Source organism: Actinia tenebrosa, unplaced genomic scaffold, assembly GCF_029948245.1.
Source record: "Actinia tenebrosa isolate PJP-AT-01 unplaced genomic scaffold, QUT_ActTen_1.0 PGA_scaffold4__44_contigs__length_22323623, whole genome shotgun sequence".
Taxonomy (NCBI): domain Eukaryota; kingdom Metazoa; phylum Cnidaria; class Anthozoa; order Actiniaria; family Actiniidae; genus Actinia; species Actinia tenebrosa.
In genome coordinates, this window is record NW_028292581.1 from 9,020,126 (window position 1) to 9,041,072 (window position 20,947).

A 20,947-nucleotide genomic window follows, 5' to 3' on the forward strand; every position below is an offset into this window, starting at 1 on the left:
AAACAAAATATATACATATTTAAGTTCCAGCACAAGTCGTTTCACTATTATCACCATAAAGTATTACTGACAAGGCTAGAACTGTAGTTTACACGGTGATGTATAGGCAGGGGTTTCTTGTGTGTCTTGGCCATTGACAGGGTTCTCGTGATTGGCTAATACTTCATCATCTACTCTGTTGTCAGTTATACACGGCTTTCCACAGCATACCATCTCACAGAGGTATTTTCTGAACCCAGTGCTTTGTAGACTGTAGATAACAGGATTGATGCTGGAGTTGAAAGTGGCAAGGACGATGCTGATCTGATGGTTTGTGGAGTGGACGCCTTCGTCTGGTAACATGTAGGCGAGAAAATATATCACCAGTGTTGGTGTCCAGCAGATGGCGTAAATGATACTGACTGCAATCACCATCTTCGTCACTCTCTTCCGCGTTCTTATAATGGCTTGGTGTGTCGTGGTGTCTGATTTGAACCAAAGAGCTCGAATGACTTTAATGTACATGTACGACATGATAGACATTGGGACGGCACCGACAAACACGTTCCAACCAAAGCTGTATATCTTGGGAAGGACTTGGTTGGGCCACACCTCGCCGCACGTCTTGATATCATAACGATAGGTAACGGTAATAAAAAGAGGAGCGTTCCATAAGAGAGCTGCCATCCAGGACCCCGCGATGATGTACTTCAGTTTTCGGTTAGTTATACGTCCTCTTTCAGAGTGAGGGTACAGAATAGCGTAGTACCGTTCAACGGATATTGCGACGAGGTTGAAAACTGATGTCACAGCGCTTGTCCACGCCACTGCCCCCCCTGTTATCAGCCTTACACAGTACGGACACCAATAGTGCCGTCCGGGTGGGTGTACAGAGGGCCGACGATGAACTGTATGGATATAAAGACAGCGACCATCATGTCTGCAACTGCAAGATTTACTAGCAGATAATTCATTGGGGTTTGCATTGAGCGATGACGTAATACTACTGTGATGACGAGGGAGTTGCCGATGACGTCAGTTAGGAACATGACAGTGAAGGCGAATGTGAGGCCGATGTATGTTGCTTCCTCCATAATGGCGAAGTTTTAGTTCTGGAAACAAGTAAATGATAGTTTAAAAAATATCGCGACGAAACCAATTGTTTTAATTTACTGGGATAGCTTAGGTATCCCAGGAAGTGAAGTGGTAAGTTAAGCAAATGCTGAATGATAAAATTAATACTATGTAAAGAAAAATATATGAAAATTAAAGGAAGGAAAGAGAGACATTTCTTATTGAGAAAACGACTAATGAAAGTAAGAAAAACAAATAAATAAAAAAAAAACGAATGATACGGTTACACTGAATATTATTCATAACACGATCTCTTTCTGTTTGAAAACATTGTTTACTTTTGCGGCAACAGTAATTTCCTTAGATATGCCGTACGTCAATTTATCGCCGTATACTTAAGGTCACTTTACTTTCTTCATTTTTCATTTATTCTGCTTATCTAATTAACGCCTTCGTTCACCATTAAACAAAGAAAAATATATTTTTTTGGTTTCCACTTTACGCTATCGATTCCAACGAAATCTAAAGTAAATTGGCGGAATTATACAGTGAAAACTTATGAGAAAGAGTAAAAAGTCAAGATTATCAATGTATGAAAAACGAAAATAATAGAATTGAATGAAGTTTGAAAATTTGTTCATATTTCTAACAAGTTTTATTTTAAAAGCATTTGAAATTTTATGATATCTGTGCCGTGTCATTTCAGATACTAATAAATTAAGAAGATGTTCAAAACATTTGTAAAAAGAAGCATTTTTTTTCAAAACGAATAAAAATAATTTTCCTTACCTATATGTGTTTAAACTTGATTTAGTTTGAAAATTAACCAATTCAGTATTATTATTAATGTTATCAATTTGAAAATTAACTTACGATTGAAAGATGGTGTATTTTGGTCCTGGGTTTTTCCCGCGCTTTTGTGCGACAACGCGTTCGAGTTTGTATGAAAGAACAATGGAAAAGAAAAAAGACCTTTTTTGTTGTCGAAGGGGAAGTTCATCAAGACTTCGCTTTCCGCAGAGAACAGGACACATGTTCTTATTACGACTTACACAAACGTGCCGAGTTGAGTAATAGCTTAATGAATGTTGAGGAATAAGATGGCTTACTATTGGTCGAATCGATGGACCTCTCAATCATTGGCGGGATAATATTGACCAAAAAATGTCCAAGCAAAGAGCACCTGTTTCTTATGTGCTCTTGCTCCTAACTTTTATGAAATGTTCACGTATCATACACAAAACGTTTGCAGGTTTTTATTTTTTATGTAAATAGTAGAGCACCGGTTTCTTATGTGCTCTTGCTCCTAACTTTTATGAAATGTTCACAAAAACGAATGCGTTTACCACTCCTAGGTGGACGGCTTAATGCCTAACAGGCCTTGCGACTCAATTGATAAGGCAGCTGGTAGATCGAATTAGAATTTAGAAGTCGATTTTTGTGGAGGGAGGAAAAACCGGAGAACCCAGAGGAAAAACCCTCGAAGCACAGAAGAGAACCAACAAACAACTCTACTCACATACGACACCGAGACCGGGGAAGCTCAACCCTAGGTCGCATTGTTGAAAGGCGGCGCATTAGCAGCGCACGCCACCCGTGCTTCACGGCTAAATACATTAAACGTTTACAGGGTTTATTATTGTAATTCAACAGGACAAGAAACTATAAAACTTTAAAACATTGTCTTTTTTTCTGCGAGCAGAGTTATGGAGTATTTTAGCTAAATTATCGAGTTTATGGGAAGGCGAAGCAACGGTAACCAAGGGCTCTATCTTTTGTTGGTTTAATTTAATGGCTTCCGAAACGCTATAAATTTTTCCTGGACTGATCTAAGTCAGGGCACGGCTATATCTCACGGGTCAAACCTTGAAACAACCTCTGAGGTGATCTAAGTCAGGGCATGGCTAACTCACTGGATGGAACCCTGAAAACAACCTCTGGGCGGATCTAAGTCAGGGCACGGCTAGCCAACTGTATTTAAATAAATAAGAATCTAAAATTCAGACGATTATGTGAGGTTAGGTGTAGATGAAGGGATGGGAGGAAAAATGACGAAGAAAAGTTGCACGTACTGATAAATAAAAATATTTAAAGTCATAAGTACTAACCTGACAAATTCAGCCTATTTTCCTTTGTCTTGGGTGCTTTGTTGTCTATTTAATGAGACACATTAGTTTCCGCGTCTTTATCCGGTGAGAGAATTGGAGAATTTAAAAAAGAAAAGTACACTTTTTAAGTGCGCATGTCAAACATACGGGTACCGCGACACTCAAATGGCTTCCTTACTTTTAAAAGCACGCTGATTGGATGTTGTCTTTGTATATGTGTTTTGATTGGCTCACTGAAGGCGGAATACCGTTTGAAGTAACTTTGCTTTACCGTTCCAAAAAAATATATTTTCCATGCAATCATTTTACAAATGAAAAAGAAATCATATAGAAGATAAAAAATCCTATGTAAATATTTTGATTTACTCTTGAGGAGAAAATTAATAATTTATACAGCAAAAAATATCCGACAATATCGACAATAAGAAAACACTCTGTGCGTAGACGCAAAACACAACCGGCAAAACAGCCAATCACAGCACAAACCGACCTACCAATCACAGCACAGTTTTCGACGAGTGCTTTAAGACTGACGCACCAAAGATTGTACACCATCGCCTGATGAATAGTAGCCGTTTGTAGTCGAACTCCACGAAGAAAAATATTTTTCATTTTGACATTCCGTTGGTTCATGAAACAGTTAATATATGCCTTTAATTTCGCTGGCTGACAACAATATTATGCTTTAAATATAGACACTTTTTAATTGGCTAAATACTGTTGTTATAGATTAAGCATAGTAAATATATTATATCGTATATTACTCTATTAAAGCTGCGTAACATCTGAGAAGAGATTGATATCAATGACTGATACAGATTCTGATTGGCTAGATACAAATGTTACATAGTTGCGCAACATTTGATTGGATAAAGTATTGATATCAATGACTAACGCACACTCTCATTGGCTAGATACAAATGTTACATAGTTGCGCAACATCTGATTGGATAAAGTATTGATATCAATGACTAACGCACACTCTCATTGGCTAGATACAAATGTTACATAGTTGCGCAACATCTGATTGGATAAGGTATTGATATTAATGACTAACGCTAATCTGATTGGCTAAATAAAAATGTTACAAGTTGCGCACCATCTTATTGGATAAGGTATTGATATCAATGACTAACGCACACTCTGATTGGCTAGATACAAATGTTACAAGTTGCGCAACATCTGATTAAATAAGAGATTGATATCAATGACTGATACAGAATCTGATTGGCTAGATGCAAATGTTACAAGTTGCGAAACATCTGATTAAATAAGAGATTGATATCAATGACTAACGCACATTCTGATAGGCTAGATACAAATGTTACAAGTTGCGCAACATCTGATTGAATAAGAGATTGATATCAATGACTGATACAGATTCAGATTGGCTAGATACAAATGTTACAAGCTGCGCAACATCTTATTGGATAAGGTATTGATATTAATGACTAACGCACACTCTGATTGGCTAGATACAAATGTTACATAGTTGCGCAACATCTGATTGAATAAGAGATTGATATCAATGACTGATACAGATTCTGATTGGCTAGATAAAAATGTTACAAGTTGCGCAACGTCTGATTGGATGCCTTCCCTACACGGGCATATCCTTGATTTAAGTCAAAATCCAACATGTCGACCAGCAAGAAGTTTGACTGATATTTTCATAGCGTTTCAAAGCGATCGAAGAAAGTCAACATGACCGTGTCTAATGCAGCACATAATGCTCTTCAACTCGTCTCTAAACCTTGAACTGTGTAGGGTATACACGAAGGGATTCATGGTGGAGTTTGCGCAAACCAGTACAACACTGACAATATAGGACGTAGAGAAGTATGTGTACAAAGATGGCTTATACATCGATAACATGTAGAGTATCAAGTTTGGCAACCAGCAGATGGTGTACAGAACGCTTACGACGAACATCATCTTTGTCGCTTTTTTTCTTTGCCGCACGATCGCCAGGTCAGATTGCGCTGTTGCTGGAAAACGATTTTTCCACAGAGCTCGAATAGTAAGCGAGTAGAACATCGCCATCATTCCGATTGGAATAACACCTAAAATAAAAAATGTTCCGATGGTGTAGATTTTTCCGTAAATCTCCTTCGGCCATTTCTCGGGGCATCGGAAATCGTTCGATAATTTTTCGTATTCGATAACGAAGAATAAAGGCAGATTAAAAGCTATTGCGTATATCCAAGAGCCAATGATAATACCTTTAACACGGCGCGAGCTCACTTCACTCCTTTCGGGATTAGAAACCGCAAAATACCTTTCGATGGCGATGGCTACCAATGTGAAGGCTGATGCTGCTCCTCCTACGACAACGTAAGATATTAGTCAATGGAGGAAAAATGAAAGACAAAAGGGAAAAGGATTGATGAAGACAGGGATATATTGCATGCATGGATAAGTAGGTGGATGGATGGATGGATGGATGGATGGATGGAGGTAGGTAGGTAGGTAGGGAGGGAGGGAGGGAGGGAGGGAGGGAGGGAGGGAGGGAGGGAGGGATGGATTGATGGATGGATGGATGAATGAATGGATGCATGGATGGAAAGATAGGTAAATGAGTAAGTTAGGTTAGAGGCATTGGCCACTTAAAGTGAATGGATGAAAATGAATGAATGAAAGGATGGATGGATGGATGGATGGATGGATGGATGAATGGATGGAAAAATGAATGAGTGGAGATGGCAAATCTTGTACCCAAAGCCTTCTCAGCTTTCCTAGCGAAAAATTGATTCTTTGGTGAGAAGGGTCTGGGTACAATAATGGATAGATGGATGTATGGATAAATGGAAGGATGGATGGATGGATGAATGAGAAAAAGGTAAAGTACCTATATCTAATGTCGGTAGTTCCTTCAGTTGAAATTCAACTGTTATCAATGGAAGCTGACGGTGTGCACTTTACCCCCCCTCTCCATCAGTGCTCTGTTTTAAGAGTATTTAAAGCTGAAGCTACATGGATTAGAGAGAAGTCGAAACAGATGTGGAGATCCTAAGGATCGAACCGTGGACCTCGAGCTCTGAAGGTCGCGCACTAACCAACTGTGCTACGCCTGCTGAATGAATGGGAAAATGAATGAGTGGCGATGGCCACTAAAGTGAGTGGATTGCTATGAATGGAAGGATAGGTTGATGAATGGAATAATAAATGGAAGCATGGATGGATGAAATAACATGAACCTACCTGTCCAAATAAAGTTTCCACCTGTTACTAATTTGCATAACACATCTCCTGCAATGCCTTCTGGATGTTTAAACAAATGCCGCAGCACATACTGTGGTGCAATAAACAGTGCAACCATGATATCTGAGAGGGCCAGGTTCACCACAAGATAATTCATAAGGTTTCTCGTCTCTCTATATCTCCAGATAACCCAACAGACAAGAGTGTTGCTGATAAGGTTGACAATCAATAAGATGGCAAAAGATATGGTCAGAGCAATGTCGATGGCTGATAGTGGCTCAACTTCTGTGCTGTTTTGTTTCATTTTAGGCAGTTAAGCAAGGTTGGCTCTTTTTTAATATCTTCTTGCTTTACAAGTGGAATGACCTGTAAAAAAGATATAAAATGATGATGATGACAATGATGACAATGATAGCAACAATGAAGATGACGAAGGGTGTGGTGGTGATAATGACGGTGATGGTGATGGTGATGATGACAATGATGATGGTTGGTGATGATGCTGATGATTCATAATGATGATGGTGATGGTAATGAGGATGATGGTGATGGTGATGATGATAGTAACAATGATTATGGTGGTGATGATGATAGTGATGATGATGCATGGTAATGATAATGACAATGGTAATGATGGTGATGTTAGTAATGATGATGGTGGTGATGATTCATAATGATGTTGATGATGGTGATAATAATGATGGTGATGGTGAATGCAATAATAAAACCTAATTCGAAAACCCAGTTATAAATCTTGGGTAGACGTTAATTTTCTCAGTCCAATCTAAAGTGTAACAATATACATTCAGACAGCTGAATGCATATCAACTGTAAAAAACCATGTCATATTTTGATTGCTCAAGCATTTACTTCCCCCAAAAAAATCCTCAAAGGAAGTATTGGACATAAGACTTGCCACACGACCATACATTTCTTTGTAATTAATACTGTTTTCAAAAAAGTTTGCTTTCAAAATATTGAATATATTACTCTCAAATTTTCAGTAGTTACTAAATAAGACATTCTCTTTCGCTTTCTGGAGTCGATTTGCTTGTAGCTTGAAATTTTTTGTAATGCTCATGAGGAAAAAAACGTAAATAAAGATCGGCCTATATACACTCTTCACAGGGGAGGTACGATGGATATTTTGTCTGTATGTTTACATCGATACATGTTAAGGCAGCAGGAGGTGAACTGTATAATTCAAAAAGTCTCCTAATATTATTAAATTGTTTATGATACCAATAGCATAATCTTATCTCCAACAGACTAGATTTACTAAGGCTACTCCGTCTGAATTCAGAGACCAGAAAAGATGAGTCATGCTTAAAATAAACAACACAAAATCTTCATGTACTGACTCCAACGTTTTGATGTTGTAAGAAAGAGACAATTCGAAGGAATAAATCACGAATATTGAGCAAAGATTAGATCCTTTCGACTGACGCCATATACTGTATGCATATCATATGTATGTCAACAAAAGCTGCTCTTTCGAAAGCAGAACTAAAGCTTGAAATGTTTGGCGAACAAACTGCTGGAAATCCTCAAAAACAACTTATCAAAACACAAGTTCAAGCGTATATTAGGTACTGAATTAACGTAAATTAAGAATTTTTGAAAACTGGCTCCTAAATTTTAGAGCCACGCAAATGGGACATTATTTGCAATCAAAGCCCTCAAGGGCACTCAATGTTTTGTCAGATTTTTTGCAAAAATACATTCACATCATATTATAAAGCGTTCCCTAAATTGTTACTAACCTTAAGTAGGAAATTTGAGCTTTTTGCAGGCGTTTTTCCCCCAAGAACTTCCCTTCAGAAACTACTAGCAACATTACTTCCGGTGCATGTGAGTTAAAAATTAATAGTCAGGTCTCTTATGGTCTTGATCGTTACAGAGCTTACAAAAGCACCAAACTTGGCATAGTTGTAGCTGATGGTAGTACTATCAATGTTAGAGGGGGAGCCCAACGTAAATTGTCCTTTAAGGGGAATTACGGAGGATTTACTTTTTCAGATTTCACGAATTGGGCTCCCTGTGCTTCTTTTTTAAAATATATTCATTAAATATGTAAAATCGTTTTGAATAAATTTTAAAACAGCTATCTACCCATTGGAATGCATTATCTGTCATGGCTATCGATTACAACCCCAAATCTTAACAAAAAAGCTACTTTTCGGCATCTCTTTCAAACACTAGTGGCCAGTCCCACTCGGCCACTGGCTAAATCCAAGATGGCGGCCCCCAGACTTACCTACAAAACCTGTAAGTATTTTGCTCTTAAAAGGCCGTAATCTTGCTACTTTTTATATTGCAATATATATAAAAGTTTGGTTTAACAGGCTTTCTTTGAATTTTAAGTTGTTTTTCGAATTAATTAGCTAAAATTAATCGAAAATATAATTATTTCAGAATCGGAAATGGAAATATCTTGGAATCGATGCATCATATGCCAAACAACTACAACAGAAGATTTAAGATGTCCTCTTAGAGCATCTGGTTCCTGTTATGAACCTGCATCGGTCTATGCCTCTTTTGTTCAGAATGTTCTCGAGTTTAGCTCACTAGGTGCCCTGCCAGTCAATGTTCCCTTCGCTCTTGATATAGACACTGAAGTTTTAATTAAAAACGAGGCGTCTTGGCACAAGTCTTGCTATTTGAAATTCAATTTGTCGAAGCTACAAAAAGCCAAAGAAAGAGTATCTAGGAAAAGGAAGAAAGAAGAAGACCACCCAGAAGGAGAGAAAGCCCCTGTATTAAAGAATCGACGACAATCAGTAACACACAATAAGGTGGATCTTCTGCGGTAAGGGGGGACAGCTACATGAGGTCACAACTTTTTCGACTGACCAGAATATCTGTCGCATAATTACTGAAATAAACGATGCTATGCTAATGCCAAAGATCTCGGGAGTTGATCTCATAGCTGCTGAGGCCAAATATTACCTTAAATGTTTGACTGATCTAAGGAATCGGTATAGAAGTCATCTCACTAGAAAACGGCAAGAATCTTGTGAAGAAGAGGATGAGAGGATTATGGAATCTCAAGCATCCATTGAGTTGGTTGAGTATATTGAGATTTCTGTTAAGGAAAACAAGCTTCTTTTTATGCTATCTGAATTGCATGCACTTTATATAAGTCGTCTTGAAGCTTTGGGCGTTTATAAGACTGTAAATAAGACTCGACTGAAGAATTCATTGTTAGAACAGTTTCATGATGCACAAGAGCAAAATGATGGAAAAAATGTTGTCATAGTTTTCACGAAAGCATTAAAGGGCATGGTTAAAGATGCAATCAAGGACTGAAAGGGACTTCTCCGAGGACGCCACGATACTGGCCAAGGCTTCCGCAATTGTAAGAAGAGACATACTTGAGCATAAAGGATTCAACTTTTCTGGAAGTTTTACTACAGATTGTCAAGAAATGTTCACCCCAGAAAGTCTAAAGTCGCTCATTTCTATGATCCTGAGTGGTATGGTACTAAACTACCATCCAACTGGTTGTCATTCCTGCGTGACCCGTTAAACAAACAAGAGTTGTTTCAGTTCCTATCGTTGAAGGTTGCTGGACATAACTGGCCAGAAACGAAGACAATCCACGTTACATCAGGTAGCATGCAACACATATGTCAGCTATGATACTCAAACAAAATATGCTGTATGTGTAATACAGCAAAGGAAATTAACTAACAAATCTTTCGGCTAAGCGACCCCCCTCAGTGTTCTTACTAAGACATATTGAAAAGTGGTAACAATCATGCTAATGTGTATAACCTATGTTGGAATCACACAAAAAATGTTAACTACCGAAATGATTTTTCTCCAGGTACTTCTGTGATTTCCATTGGCTCTGTAACCGCTATGACAGATTGTACTCACGAGGAGGCAGATACGAGGGTTGTGGTCCATATCCTTCACGCCATCCAAGTTGAAGAGGTAAAAACTGTCCTCGTCCGAACCGTGGATACCGATGTCCTACTCATCTTGGTGGGAAAATTTCATGACCTGAGAGCCTTTGGTATGGGTCGAAACTTTGCTTCGTCAGCGTCAACTCTATTTATGCTGTACTTGGTAAACCACGATCTACTTCCCTGCCTGTATTCCACGCATTAACTGGATGCGATACCACCTCCTGCTTCTTTGGGAAAGGGAAGAAGTCAGCCTGGCAGGCATGGGAGATATTTCCAGAAGTCACGCCCACATTCGAAATGCTTGCCAAAACGCCATTTATGCAGCTTACGACAGACTCGCCCCTCTTCAAACAGATCGAGAGATACACGGTAATCCTGTACGATAAGCTCAGTCCCTTATCCGACATCAACCTAACCCGGATGGAGCTATTCTGCAAGAACAGCAGAGCAATGGACAAGCTCCCGCCTACACAGGTAAATATTACTTTTTTCTTTATCACAATTTGTCTCCAATTCACTTATGAGAGGAAGAGTCAGGGGGCCAGGACGCTAACAGGACACATACTCGCAATGACAAGTTTGAACTAACCCGCTGCACCCTCTTTCCATGAAACTAGGATCAATCTCTTTCTAAATAATCCTTAATAACATCGACAATGTTATTTGCAGGCCATGCCCTTTTGCAGCATGTCCGGCGCACCGTTTACCAGGCCGGTATCTGGACAGTTAGCAATCAGCCACAGCCACCTGTGCCATCACCAGGGCAGTTCTCGTGGTTTGAAGTTGATGGCAAATGGGTTCCGAAATGGATCACTATTCCCGAAGTATCCAAGGCTTGCAGTGAACTGATTAAGTGCTCTTGCAAACGTGCCTGTACAAGATGCAAGTGTGCCAAGGCTTCCTTGGGATGTACCCCCCTTTGTAGATGCCAATGCTAACAAAGTAATTGCATCAAGCTTTAAGGGACAATCTGAAGAGTTTCAGCGATCGAACATTGTTTCCGTTATGTAGCCCTATCTCAATTCAAATAATATAGTTATCTCTTGGCGTTTCTATTAGCGCTATTTAAAAGTACATTTGTTTCGCGAACATATATCGATCTAACAGCAGTAATTTAGGTTCAAAATGCGAATCTGAGAAAGGGAACGTGAATTGCAATAAGCTATGGCGAGAAGAGACTGGGAACTAGTATATATCCAAAAGCCTTATGTAATGTATATGCGAAGAAATATCCAAAAGCCTTATGTAATGTATATGCGAAGAAATGAGTAAGCATAATAGTTTCAGTCAATAAATATCACTATTGCATTTCTTGTGAGCTGTTTTACTTGAAAACTGCAAACCACCACAGGTAGCCCAATTCGTAATTAAGGTAAATTTAAAAAACCCCTTAATCCCCCTTAATTGTGAGAATTGCGTTGGGCTCCCCCTCTAATATTATTTAGTGGATCCTAAGGAACATCTCTGCCAAATTTGGCGCTTTTGTCACTTCTGTAACGATGGGACCTATATTTGCCATAAGAGACCTGACTATAATTAGGAGTCTTGGGAGAGGGATTTTGTACCACAGGAATACCAATCAGAGAAAAATTAAAAATTAAAAAAAAAAAAAAAAAAAAAAGAAAAAGAAGAGAAAAAAATTTGATGAAACATCATTTCGTCATATTTATTCTTGTAAACTTTAAACGTATGAAACGTCGCACGTTGGTTAATTGGATAAATTTTAGTTTTCGGCTTCCTAGTGAAAGCACATGTTCAAATGTTTTAACATCTGATTAACATCTGCCTCAAAGATAAATGACCGACTCCAAAACAATAAGTTCTATAATATTAATAAACTTTCAAGGAAAAATTACTTTAGCATATCAATTACAAGTATACTCGAATGACGTCATTGGTTTTATTTTAGGACGCAATGACGTCATTTTTCTTCTTTTAGAACATGCAAGGTCACAGTAAAAAGAAACAGGTGCGAATATTGAAATTTTAATCAACTTTATCAATGATGGTAATTGAACTGAGTGGAGTGCAATTTGGACCAAAATCATAAGAGTGATTACAAAATTGCACGAAATTACAATTTTTTTTGCTTTTTCGTAATAAAATCTATCAAAAAGTGTGAAAATGTCCCACTTCACAGAGAAAAACACTTTGCAAACGCGTTGAAAAGGCTTGTTTGATTGACTGAATATAAGAATTCTGTTCTATGATTGGTTCTTTCAAAAAGATACGATTAAGAGCTCCTAAGGATGCGATTCGGGAATTAATCGCACTCCTTTGAACCTATCAGATTGGAGGATTTGGTGGTGATTACAAAAAGGATATGATTAATATTAATATCAGTTTCATAAACCTAATAATATGCTTTCTTTCAATTGCCTTATTTAGTATGTCTATAAAATCCTATGCGAACTAAAAAATTCATTATTATTTTTAATCAAATGAAATAAACTTTTTGTTTTTTTCCGGGTCGATTTAGAAATATAGATCTAGTAATCTAGAATAAGCTTTTAAATGTTCTTAAGTAAGTAAAATTGAAAAAAGATTAATTAGATGGGCAAATTAAAGTTTGGCTCAATTTGTTGACTTGCCATTTGAAAGCCATCTATATGATGATATTGACCTGTTATGATCACTGTCATATCCATGAGGCTCGCAAAAGCGGCGGTAATCATAAATATTCAAAGTATTTATTTAAAACTTGAACACCTGTTTTCATTCTTATATTTATTTGAAGAGCTGCTCCGGAACTACCAAGAGTAAAACTAGCTTAAAACGAAAACCGGAATGATTGTTCTGAACTGGCGCTGAGGTAAAAGAATTATGGAAGTCACAGAAGTCATTTTAACATCAGCGTTTTCTCTGTTTGCTTTGATTGACATTTTTGGCAATACTTTGGTTTGTTTAGTGATCTTAAAAACACGATTCAAGCTCCAATTCACTCTAGGCAAAACAGCCATGGACTATCTTTTAGTGAACCTGGCAATTTCGGATATATTACTTGGCAGTTTTTGTGCTTCCTCGCTACGTTTTCAGTCACGCCTTCCGTCATCCAACAGGTATTGAAGGGGACTTCCTTTGCAAGTTTTTATCCGGTGGTGTACTGATTTGGGTCGGTGGAGCAGCGTCTGTTTTCTCACTTCTTTTAGTTGCAGTTGATCGTTTCTGTGCTGTAGTCTATCCCCATCGACATGATCGACGTATATCTACAGCAAAACTACCGTTCCTTCTCACAAGTTGTTGGATTTTCACAATTTTGCTGAACCTTCCCCTCTTCCTCGTCATGAAGTATGACGAGACTCAAGATTTCTGCGTCGAAAAATGGCCTGAAAATTTCCTCCCTAGAGCTTATGGGATATTATGGCTACTATATGGAGGACTGCTACCAATCCCTATCATGGGGTATTTGTATATAAGAATAGTTCGCGCGCTTTGGTTTGGTCGGTCGCGTTCAAATTCGTCCAGCCAAATTAACCATTTATCAGCAGCACAGCTCTCCAAACGAAAAGCCACTAAACTATGCGTTACTGTTACTGCTATCTACACTGTTTGCTGGACGCCTATTCTTGTACTCTACATTATTTCGTTTCATTCTCCGACCTACGTGCAGTACTGGTTCTATATTGTACAAAGCATCCGTTGCCTTGACGTGCTTAAACAGCAGCGTCAACCCGTTTGTCTATACGCTACAAAGCAACCGCTTCAGAAAGTGTGTTAAAGAACTGTTGTGCAGCTCTTGTTGATGAAAGATACAAGTTGTACGAAATAAAATGAAATGTAAACTTTTTGGTAACACTTTTAATCGTTTTTCCCTGCTAAGAAAACTTAACAGTTTCTTTTTTTCGCTACAAAGCAACCGCTTCTGAGAAAGAACTGTCTTCTCTATGAGATATACAAGTTGTTCAGCATACTAAGAAACGTTTTAGTAACCGCTTTTAATCCTTTTTCCTTACTAGAAGAGGGGAAATAAAGATTTCTTAGTGCGTTTCGAAATAGAAAGAATAAGTCTTGGCTAAATAAAAATACCTGAAAAACATAGGAAAATAGATTTTAACTCGTAGAGCGAATAAGCCTGAAGCGAGATGACGTTTTACCCCCGACTCTATACCATAATAGTTTTTAGAATTCTTTCATATTAAAATTTTTGATTCCTTAGAGAATACAGGAACAATAGTCATAATTAAAGAACAAAAGCAGTGTGAAAAGGATTATGGTCTAGAGACGGGGGTAAAACGTCATCTCGCTTTAGGCTTATTCAAAATGATGACAAAAACTATGCTGTTTTGGGACGTTCCCAACTGAAATAATGGCTACAACTGGGACCGAAATTAATGATGGCTGCGACACAGAACCTCGAAAGAAACACATGAAAATGAAACTAAAACTTTAAATTACTTTTCCCACACCAGTGTGACAATATGTTAGTACAGGTGTTCATCTTGTGAAATTTTGGAAGAAATCTTCACAACTAAATGTAGGCAGCGCAAATTATGAATCAATTCTTGTATAAAGTAATTTTTATACAAAAGAGGAAAGAAAAACTGAGATGAGGGAAAATGTAATAAAGAAGGAAGGAAAGAAAAAAAGAAAGTAAGTTTCGGAAACTGGTAATAATTAAATTTATCAAACAACAAATGAGAGAATAAATAAATAAGTGCAAACGCCGAAACCCCCACCCCTCCCCCGGCTGAACCTTAAGAACTATAATTAGTAAAAAATAAATTTGATTGATTAATTAATTAATAAACTAATAATAATAAATTAATAATTAACTAAAAAGCAATTAATGATCTAGTTTCGCATTTTCAGCATAGCGGCTCTTCATTTATATTGAACTTGGCAATAGATTACTAGTAATGACTCGAATTCTAAAAAAAGACTTAAAGATTTTGGTACTAAGCAGCTGTTCAAAGTTTCAAGTTGTTTATATGTTAAACCGAGCGCAACCTCTTCTCAAATGTCTTCTTTTCCGGTAACAATTCAAAATCTTGAGTATTTGCTTTTCTTTTGAGTGCCGGCGGTTTAGTTGATATTGATAAAGGAACTGAGAATATTCTCCATTTTTCCGTTTTAAAGTTCGTTGTAAACGTACAAAGGATTATAAAAGCAAAAGTAGAGTAAGTAAAGACAACAACGACTAAAGGCAAACAACTGACACATAAAGTAAAACAACTAAAAACAATAAAAACAACCATACGTATAGAAATAAAAAAAGCAATAATGTAAAGTAAAAACAAATCAGAGGCGTAACCAGGGGTGCGTACTGTACACAGGCAAATGGAACTATGTCGAAACTAGCAGCCGTCATGAGAAATGGTATAGCATTACAATTAAGGTGTTTTTGTTTTGTTTTGTTTTTTGTTTTTTTTTTCAGTAACAAAACAAAAAAATAAAGGTGAATGATTGATCCAATAATAACTAATCTAGAATTTGCAGGAGCAAAATAGAAAGAAAAATCCAATAATGGGTGAGTGATAATTAAAATGCACAACAATTTGCAGATGGAAAAATGGCAAAAAAATATGAATGAATCAGCGGACCTTCAGCTTTTGTTGGGTGTAGGCGGTGGGGGAGGGGGGGGGAGTGCACCCAATGCACTCTCCTTGGTTACGCCCTTGAGTCTTATCAAAATTGAATGAAGACGAGTTAAATAACATTTCTAGCCGCTAAGGGGTTAATCATCTACGGTTTAGGGGCCAACTAACCTCTCCCTTAGGCATCGGTCGAGCTTCTTGATCAGTCTGTAATTCTCCGGATAGCGGTGTCGGGGCCGAAATCTCCGGCGTAGCCGTAAATGCTTCGCGCTGCCATACGACGGTTCAGCACTCGATGTCTGGAAGTATGGTCCTGTTTTATTAAGTGAAAAAGCAAAAATCCTGAAATTATTTTTTTTCATAGCAAATGAACTTTAAAAAGAGATCAATTCAGGGGCGTAACCAAAGGTCTTGCAGGGAGGGTGCACAGAGAATGGAAGTGGAAATGTCGTAACAAGAGAATATGAAGATATGAGATGTGCTCTCTTACTTCATATTCTCTTGGTCGTAACTAACAGCTATCTTGAGAAATGGTAACAGCCATTCCAAAGATTTGCTGAATCAAAATAAAAGAAAATACATTAAAAAAGGGTGAGTGATCGATCCAATAACCAACCTAGATTTATCGAACGAACGAATGAAAGAAAGAAAGAAAGAAAGAATAAATGAATGAATATTTCTATTACCCACAATGCCCTTCTCAGTTAATCCAATATGGCGTCTTGATTGCGTGCACGAAAGCTTTATATTCGATATTCTTTACTCAAAAACGCTGCGCTCCACACTTTCTCCTGCGATCCATAAAACATCAGCAGAAATCTCCAACACTACTAGAAGAAGAACAAAACAGAAAATCAAGAGACAAAACTTACTGGATAAAAATATTCTGTTTGTTTTTGTCGGTGTTCGTCCAAGCTGATCGTCGAGTTGCCAAAGGAACGCGTTGGTTTAAATTAGTAATCATATAATTATACGCAAAAACATTGGAACAATAAGAGGTATAATTCTCTACAAATCTATCCACATCAAGATCAAGGACAAATTCGCCGAAGAATTACGATTTTAATCAGCTAAGGTATTTTATAAATACAATACCTTGAGTTGTTCTAACCACACAGACAGTTCCGGTGAACGCGGCACACTTTTCATTCAAAATGACGGACCACAGTAGTATACTCGAACTTAGCCACAATTTTAACTCCGATTTTGTAGCTCCATGGATAGACGATGAAGTAGTTCAAATGGACGTCTACACTGCTTCATCTCTGGGTGAATACGATGTGGTACGAAAATTTATAAAATTAGATAGTGATAAAAAAATTATGGACAAAATCAATAAAGGGGGATGGACACCCCTGATGTATGCAGCCTATGTTGGGCACGAAAATATAGTGAACCTTTTACTTGAGCATCAAGTGAATGTAGATGCAAGAACGACGAATAAAGCAGCTACAGCGTTGATGTTAGCAGCGAGTTGTGGCAATGAGGCCGTTGTTTACTTTCTTCTTCAAAATGGAGCTGATATTAATGCTATGGATAGAAATGGTTTTACTGCTTTGTTTTATGCTGTCTTCCAAGGTCACCAAAATGTAGTCAAGATGCTCATTGATTCTGGTGCAGACATGGAAAAAAGGTAACATCCACAATGGTTGACCAACAATTTTTCCTAAGAAATATTGTCTAGGTTGATCAGGGTTTTCATTAAATCTTGAAATAGAAATAGGAAAAATTATGAGCTAGCCGGAGAGTCCAGGCAGGGTTTCCATTAAGTTTTCATATTCATTAACACCTCTCTCCTTTCCTCCCTAAAAAATAAGAGAAAAAGATAAATAAAAGCAAAAAGAAAAAATTTTAATAAAAGGAAAGATGATTGCCTTGAACTCCTATAGAAATGAAATTCTCAGCATGTAGAGGGACAGGTAGAGACATGCATTCCTTTGAGATAAGTTCTATATTTAACTGTATCATTTGATCTGATAAGGAATCCTTTTTCCTGTTTCAGAGAGAATCTACACGATTGTACTCCAATACTCTATGCAGCACAAGAAGGCCATGAAGGAATTTTCAACCTTATTTTAAAGTCAGGTGCAAAACTGAGTGCTAAAACGACAACAGGAGAAGATGCACGTAGTATTGCATTAAAATGTGGTCACATGGCGATTGTCAACTTGATTGATATGCAATCATATATGCATGTGCCGACATATATGCTAAGGAGTGAAGCTGGTTTAGGTGCTGATGACTTGATCTTTCATCCAGAGTTCGGCACTAGCCCAGTTGCTAGAGATACACTGATTTTCCAGCTTGGACAAGGCTCTCCAGGGATCGGCATTAAGGATGGACCCAAAGCCTTTGCTTCATTACGAACAAGCAAACAAAATTCCTTGAATTCAAGGCACCCGTTTCATCCCAATGAAGTCAATCAGGCAGCTATCAATATCAAAGGAAAAGAAACTCAAGCAAACACAATCCCTTCCTCTAGTCCTCAGTTGATACCGCAGAGCCAAAGAAATGGGGCCAACTCAAACAGCTTTGAGGAACACTTTTTTGCACATAGTGGTGATACAGTAAAAAGCTGTAGCATAAATCAAAACTTTGAGAGGCTAGATTGTCCTATTTCTTCTCCGACTAGATGGAGATCTCAGCCTGATACTCCAGAGTACCCCATGGTGTCTGAGTTCCTCCAAGATCTCAAGTTAACCAAATATTTATCAATTTTTGAAGAGCAGGAAGTAGACTTTGAAACTCTACTTACTCTGTCTGATGCAGATTTAAAAGAAATAGGAATCACTTTGTTTGGGCCAAGAAGAAAAATAATAACAGCTATCACAAAGTGGAAAGAGAATCCACCTATTAAGAAGTCATCGCAGAAAAATTTAGAGAGTGAACTGAAAGACTTAAGAATTGAATTGCAAAAGAAAATGCTTCTGTTACACCAAAAGCAAGTTGAATTAGATGAGGAGAAAGATCTACGCTGCATAGTTGAAGGTTGCGTAGTTGAAGAAAAGAAGAAAAGTCACCATGTTTTGCTGCAGTGGGATAAAAGTGTCGGAAATTTGAAGCAGGCTCTGGGGGAGTTGGAGGAAATTATTAATATCATTACTCATCTTTGTGACAAAACTAATGACGATGTCACAAAGGAAGTGTTTATGAAGTTGAAAAGTTCATTGGAAAACATTGCTGGTGCACTTAGGGGGTCTTTAAAGCTGGCCGCAGAATGCCGAAGTCCCCACAGAAAATCAGATGTTATGCAATCGACGTCATCTGAAAGCATTCCTAATAAGTCTGGTTAAAGAAGTAATTCCTTCTATACAGTCACCTACTTTAAGTCAGATAATCCTGTCGGCATGCGGTGACAAAGATGAGCTCCAAAAGTAATTAAGCTAGAAACAGAAAAACTGTTTCCAGTTGAATCTTAGATTTTTCTAGAGTCTTTTACTATTCGTTGTGGATCGGGCCCAAAAGGAATTTGAATGACTACATGCCCTAGTTATGGCTACTTTAAGAAAGATAATTTTAAAAGAAAAACTTGGTAGTATTTTTTCTGAAGAAAAAGTATTTTTTGATTTTTAATCAGCTATTTTCAGTTAGTTGAGTCATAAGAGAAAAAAAGCAATTTGACATTGCTTTTCAGTCATATGCTTGCAAAATGCCCACACAAATCTTATTTTTTAAGGCTTATTTTAGGTGCAAGCATAAAAATTCTTTGGCTTGGATGTAATGCTTCCCATTTAAGACCACATGTCAAATCTCTTTAGAATAAGATTTCTCATTTGAGTTGTATTCAAATCCATGTACAAATCCATGTACAGTACTCTAGGAAAAGACGTGGTCTGAAGTGGGAAAACAATATGCCTAAGATAAAAGGGATAAAATAATAATGGCTCTTTCTTGGTGATACAGGGTACCTGAGCCATGAAAACAATAAAACAATAGCAGAGAACGATGAGTTTGGAGCTAAACAATACCCAGCTGCAATACAATAACCCTAACCCAGAATACAATAGTCATCTTGCAACACAAAGAAAGACCGATTATAATTAGACATGATGAAAAGATTAGTTTTAATTGCTTAGAAGTTTTTTAATTGGCACTGTTACTGTTTTATCATGATGATTTATACCTATATTATGATATAATATTATAACATTTTAACTGTCTCGACTCTTGGCGTAGATGCGTTTCAAGAAATCTGTTTGTTTTATAGAATATTTCTAAACTAAATTATATTATATTGACTCATAATGGGTAAATCTTTTAGCTTATATTATTGGTTTAAAAAAGTGCTGGTTATAGACACTAGAGTGATTTACAGTGCGACGTGCCTAACTGTGGCCACACAACTGTTTTTACTAGTTAGCCAATCAGACAGTGAGAATTTGTGCATTTTCACGTGAACTCACTCAGCATGACCTCAAATATTTGAAATTATTGCGTACTTTTTTCAACAAAAACTTAAAGTAGATACATGTAGCTAGAAAGTTGCCTAGGTGATACCAATTTTGGTCCCTTTTAAATTGAAAAAAACACTTGGCAGAAAGGATTCAACGGCATTGGTAAAAAAAGTGGGTGGCCATGGTAAGGTAAATTGCATTGTAACTAGTGGCCTGTGGGAAAAAAGTTATTATTTTTTTCATGTTTTGCTTGGATTTTCAGTCACAAATTATACAATTTTGTTTCGCAGGCCAAGTAAAATCACTCTTGACATTATTAATTTATCTATCATCATATACTATAATTTTATAATAATTTAACTGTTAAATATTCTAAGTTAACAAATAATTTGTAAAATAATTATGAAATATTTAAAATATCACATATTAATTTAGTACTAGCTACATCATTAAGTTAATTATGATACTTTATTTTGGGTCAATAAATTAAGAATAAATTTGCATATTTAATTAAAATATACACATATATCCAAAAATACTTTATCTATCTTATCATGCAGCTAGTTTCTTACGGATATAATTAGAAAGAATGGATAAATTCTGAGATACTGTTGGCCTTGAGAGAAAGAATCAACTTACATGTGATGAACTGCTTGTGTGTGAAGTCCAGACATTCTCAACTAGACAAACGAAATGCATTCTGGTCTAGCTTGGGTACCAATGAAACCATAGAATGGGTAAGA

General features: G+C 37.2%; 3 protein-coding genes and 2 pseudogenes across 7 annotated transcripts; 3 read left to right on the forward strand and 2 right to left on the reverse strand.

The window, feature by feature from the left end:
* Positions 1-75: 75 nt before the first annotated feature.
* LOC148906989 (tachykinin-like peptides receptor 86C) lies at positions 76-2,219 on the reverse strand (annotated as a pseudogene). The gene is made up of 2 exons (XR_016121081.1): positions 1,927-2,219; positions 76-1,091 (listed from the first exon to the last, which is right to left on the reverse strand). The product of XR_016121081.1 is annotated as a tachykinin-like peptides receptor 86C (transcript).
* A 1,626-nt stretch (positions 2,220-3,845) lies between these two features.
* LOC116305962 (orexin/Hypocretin receptor type 1) lies at positions 3,846-16,630 on the reverse strand. 3 transcript variants are annotated; one of them, XM_089036631.1, is made up of 5 exons: positions 16,497-16,593; positions 16,301-16,366; positions 15,982-16,123; positions 6,363-6,728; positions 3,846-5,485 (listed from the first exon to the last, which is right to left on the reverse strand). In XM_089036631.1, the coding sequence occupies exons 4-5, from the start codon at positions 6,664-6,666 to the stop codon at positions 4,842-4,844; spliced, it is 948 nt and encodes a 315-aa protein (XP_088892757.1). In that variant the 5' UTR covers positions 6,667-6,728; positions 15,982-16,123; positions 16,301-16,366; positions 16,497-16,593; the 3' UTR covers positions 3,846-4,841. The 3 variants fall into 3 exon arrangements, with proteins under 3 accessions (XP_088892757.1, XP_088892756.1, XP_031571832.2); XM_089036630.1 differs by lacking the exon at positions 16,301-16,366 and having other exon boundaries at positions 16,497-16,630; XM_031715972.2 differs by lacking the exons at positions 15,982-16,123; positions 16,301-16,366; positions 16,497-16,593 and adding an exon at positions 8,126-8,313.
* Positions 9,869-11,217, forward strand: LOC148906990 (uncharacterized). 2 transcript variants are annotated; one of them, XM_089036632.1, is made up of 3 exons: positions 9,869-9,975; positions 10,192-10,750; positions 10,946-11,217. In XM_089036632.1, exons 2-3 carry the CDS (start codon positions 10,574-10,576, stop codon positions 11,123-11,125), a joined length of 357 nt encoding a protein of 118 aa, XP_088892758.1. In that variant the 5' UTR covers positions 9,869-9,975; positions 10,192-10,573; the 3' UTR covers positions 11,126-11,217. The 2 variants fall into 2 exon arrangements, with proteins under 2 accessions (XP_088892758.1, XP_088892760.1); XM_089036634.1 differs by lacking the exon at positions 9,869-9,975 and having other exon boundaries at positions 10,100-10,750.
* LOC116305963 (neuropeptide FF receptor 2-like) lies at positions 12,872-14,069 on the forward strand (annotated as a pseudogene).
* A 334-nt stretch (positions 16,631-16,964) lies between the features above and the next one.
* Positions 16,965-20,533, forward strand: LOC116305957 (ankyrin repeat and SAM domain-containing protein 3). The gene is made up of 2 exons (XM_031715967.2): positions 16,965-17,443; positions 17,813-20,533. The coding sequence occupies exons 1-2, from the start codon at positions 16,965-16,967 to the stop codon at positions 19,101-19,103; spliced, it is 1,770 nt and encodes a 589-aa protein (XP_031571827.2). The 3' UTR covers positions 19,104-20,533.
* The last annotated feature ends 414 nt before the right edge of the window (positions 20,534-20,947 follow it).

Coding starts and splice junctions, on each gene's coding strand:
- LOC148906990 (XM_089036632.1), top strand. CDS start 10,574: ATGCTTGCCAAAACGCCATTTATGCAGCTTACGACAGACTCGCCCCTC. Junction 10,751..10,945: donor ACAAGCTCCCGCCTACACAG/GTAAATATTACT, acceptor TGTTATTTGCAG/GCCATGCCCTTTTGCAGCAT.
- LOC116305962 (XM_089036630.1), bottom strand. CDS start 6,666: ATGAAACAAAACAGCACAGAAGTTGAGCCACTATCAGCCATCGACATT. Junction 5,486..6,362: donor TGGAAACTTTATTTGGACAG/GTAGGTTCATGT, acceptor ACGTTGTCGTAG/GAGGAGCAGCATCAGCCTTC.
- LOC116305957 (XM_031715967.2), top strand. CDS start 16,965: ATGACGGACCACAGTAGTATACTCGAACTTAGCCACAATTTTAACTCC. Junction 17,444..17,812: donor GGTGCAGACATGGAAAAAAG/GTAACATCCACA, acceptor TTCCTGTTTCAG/AGAGAATCTACACGATTGTA.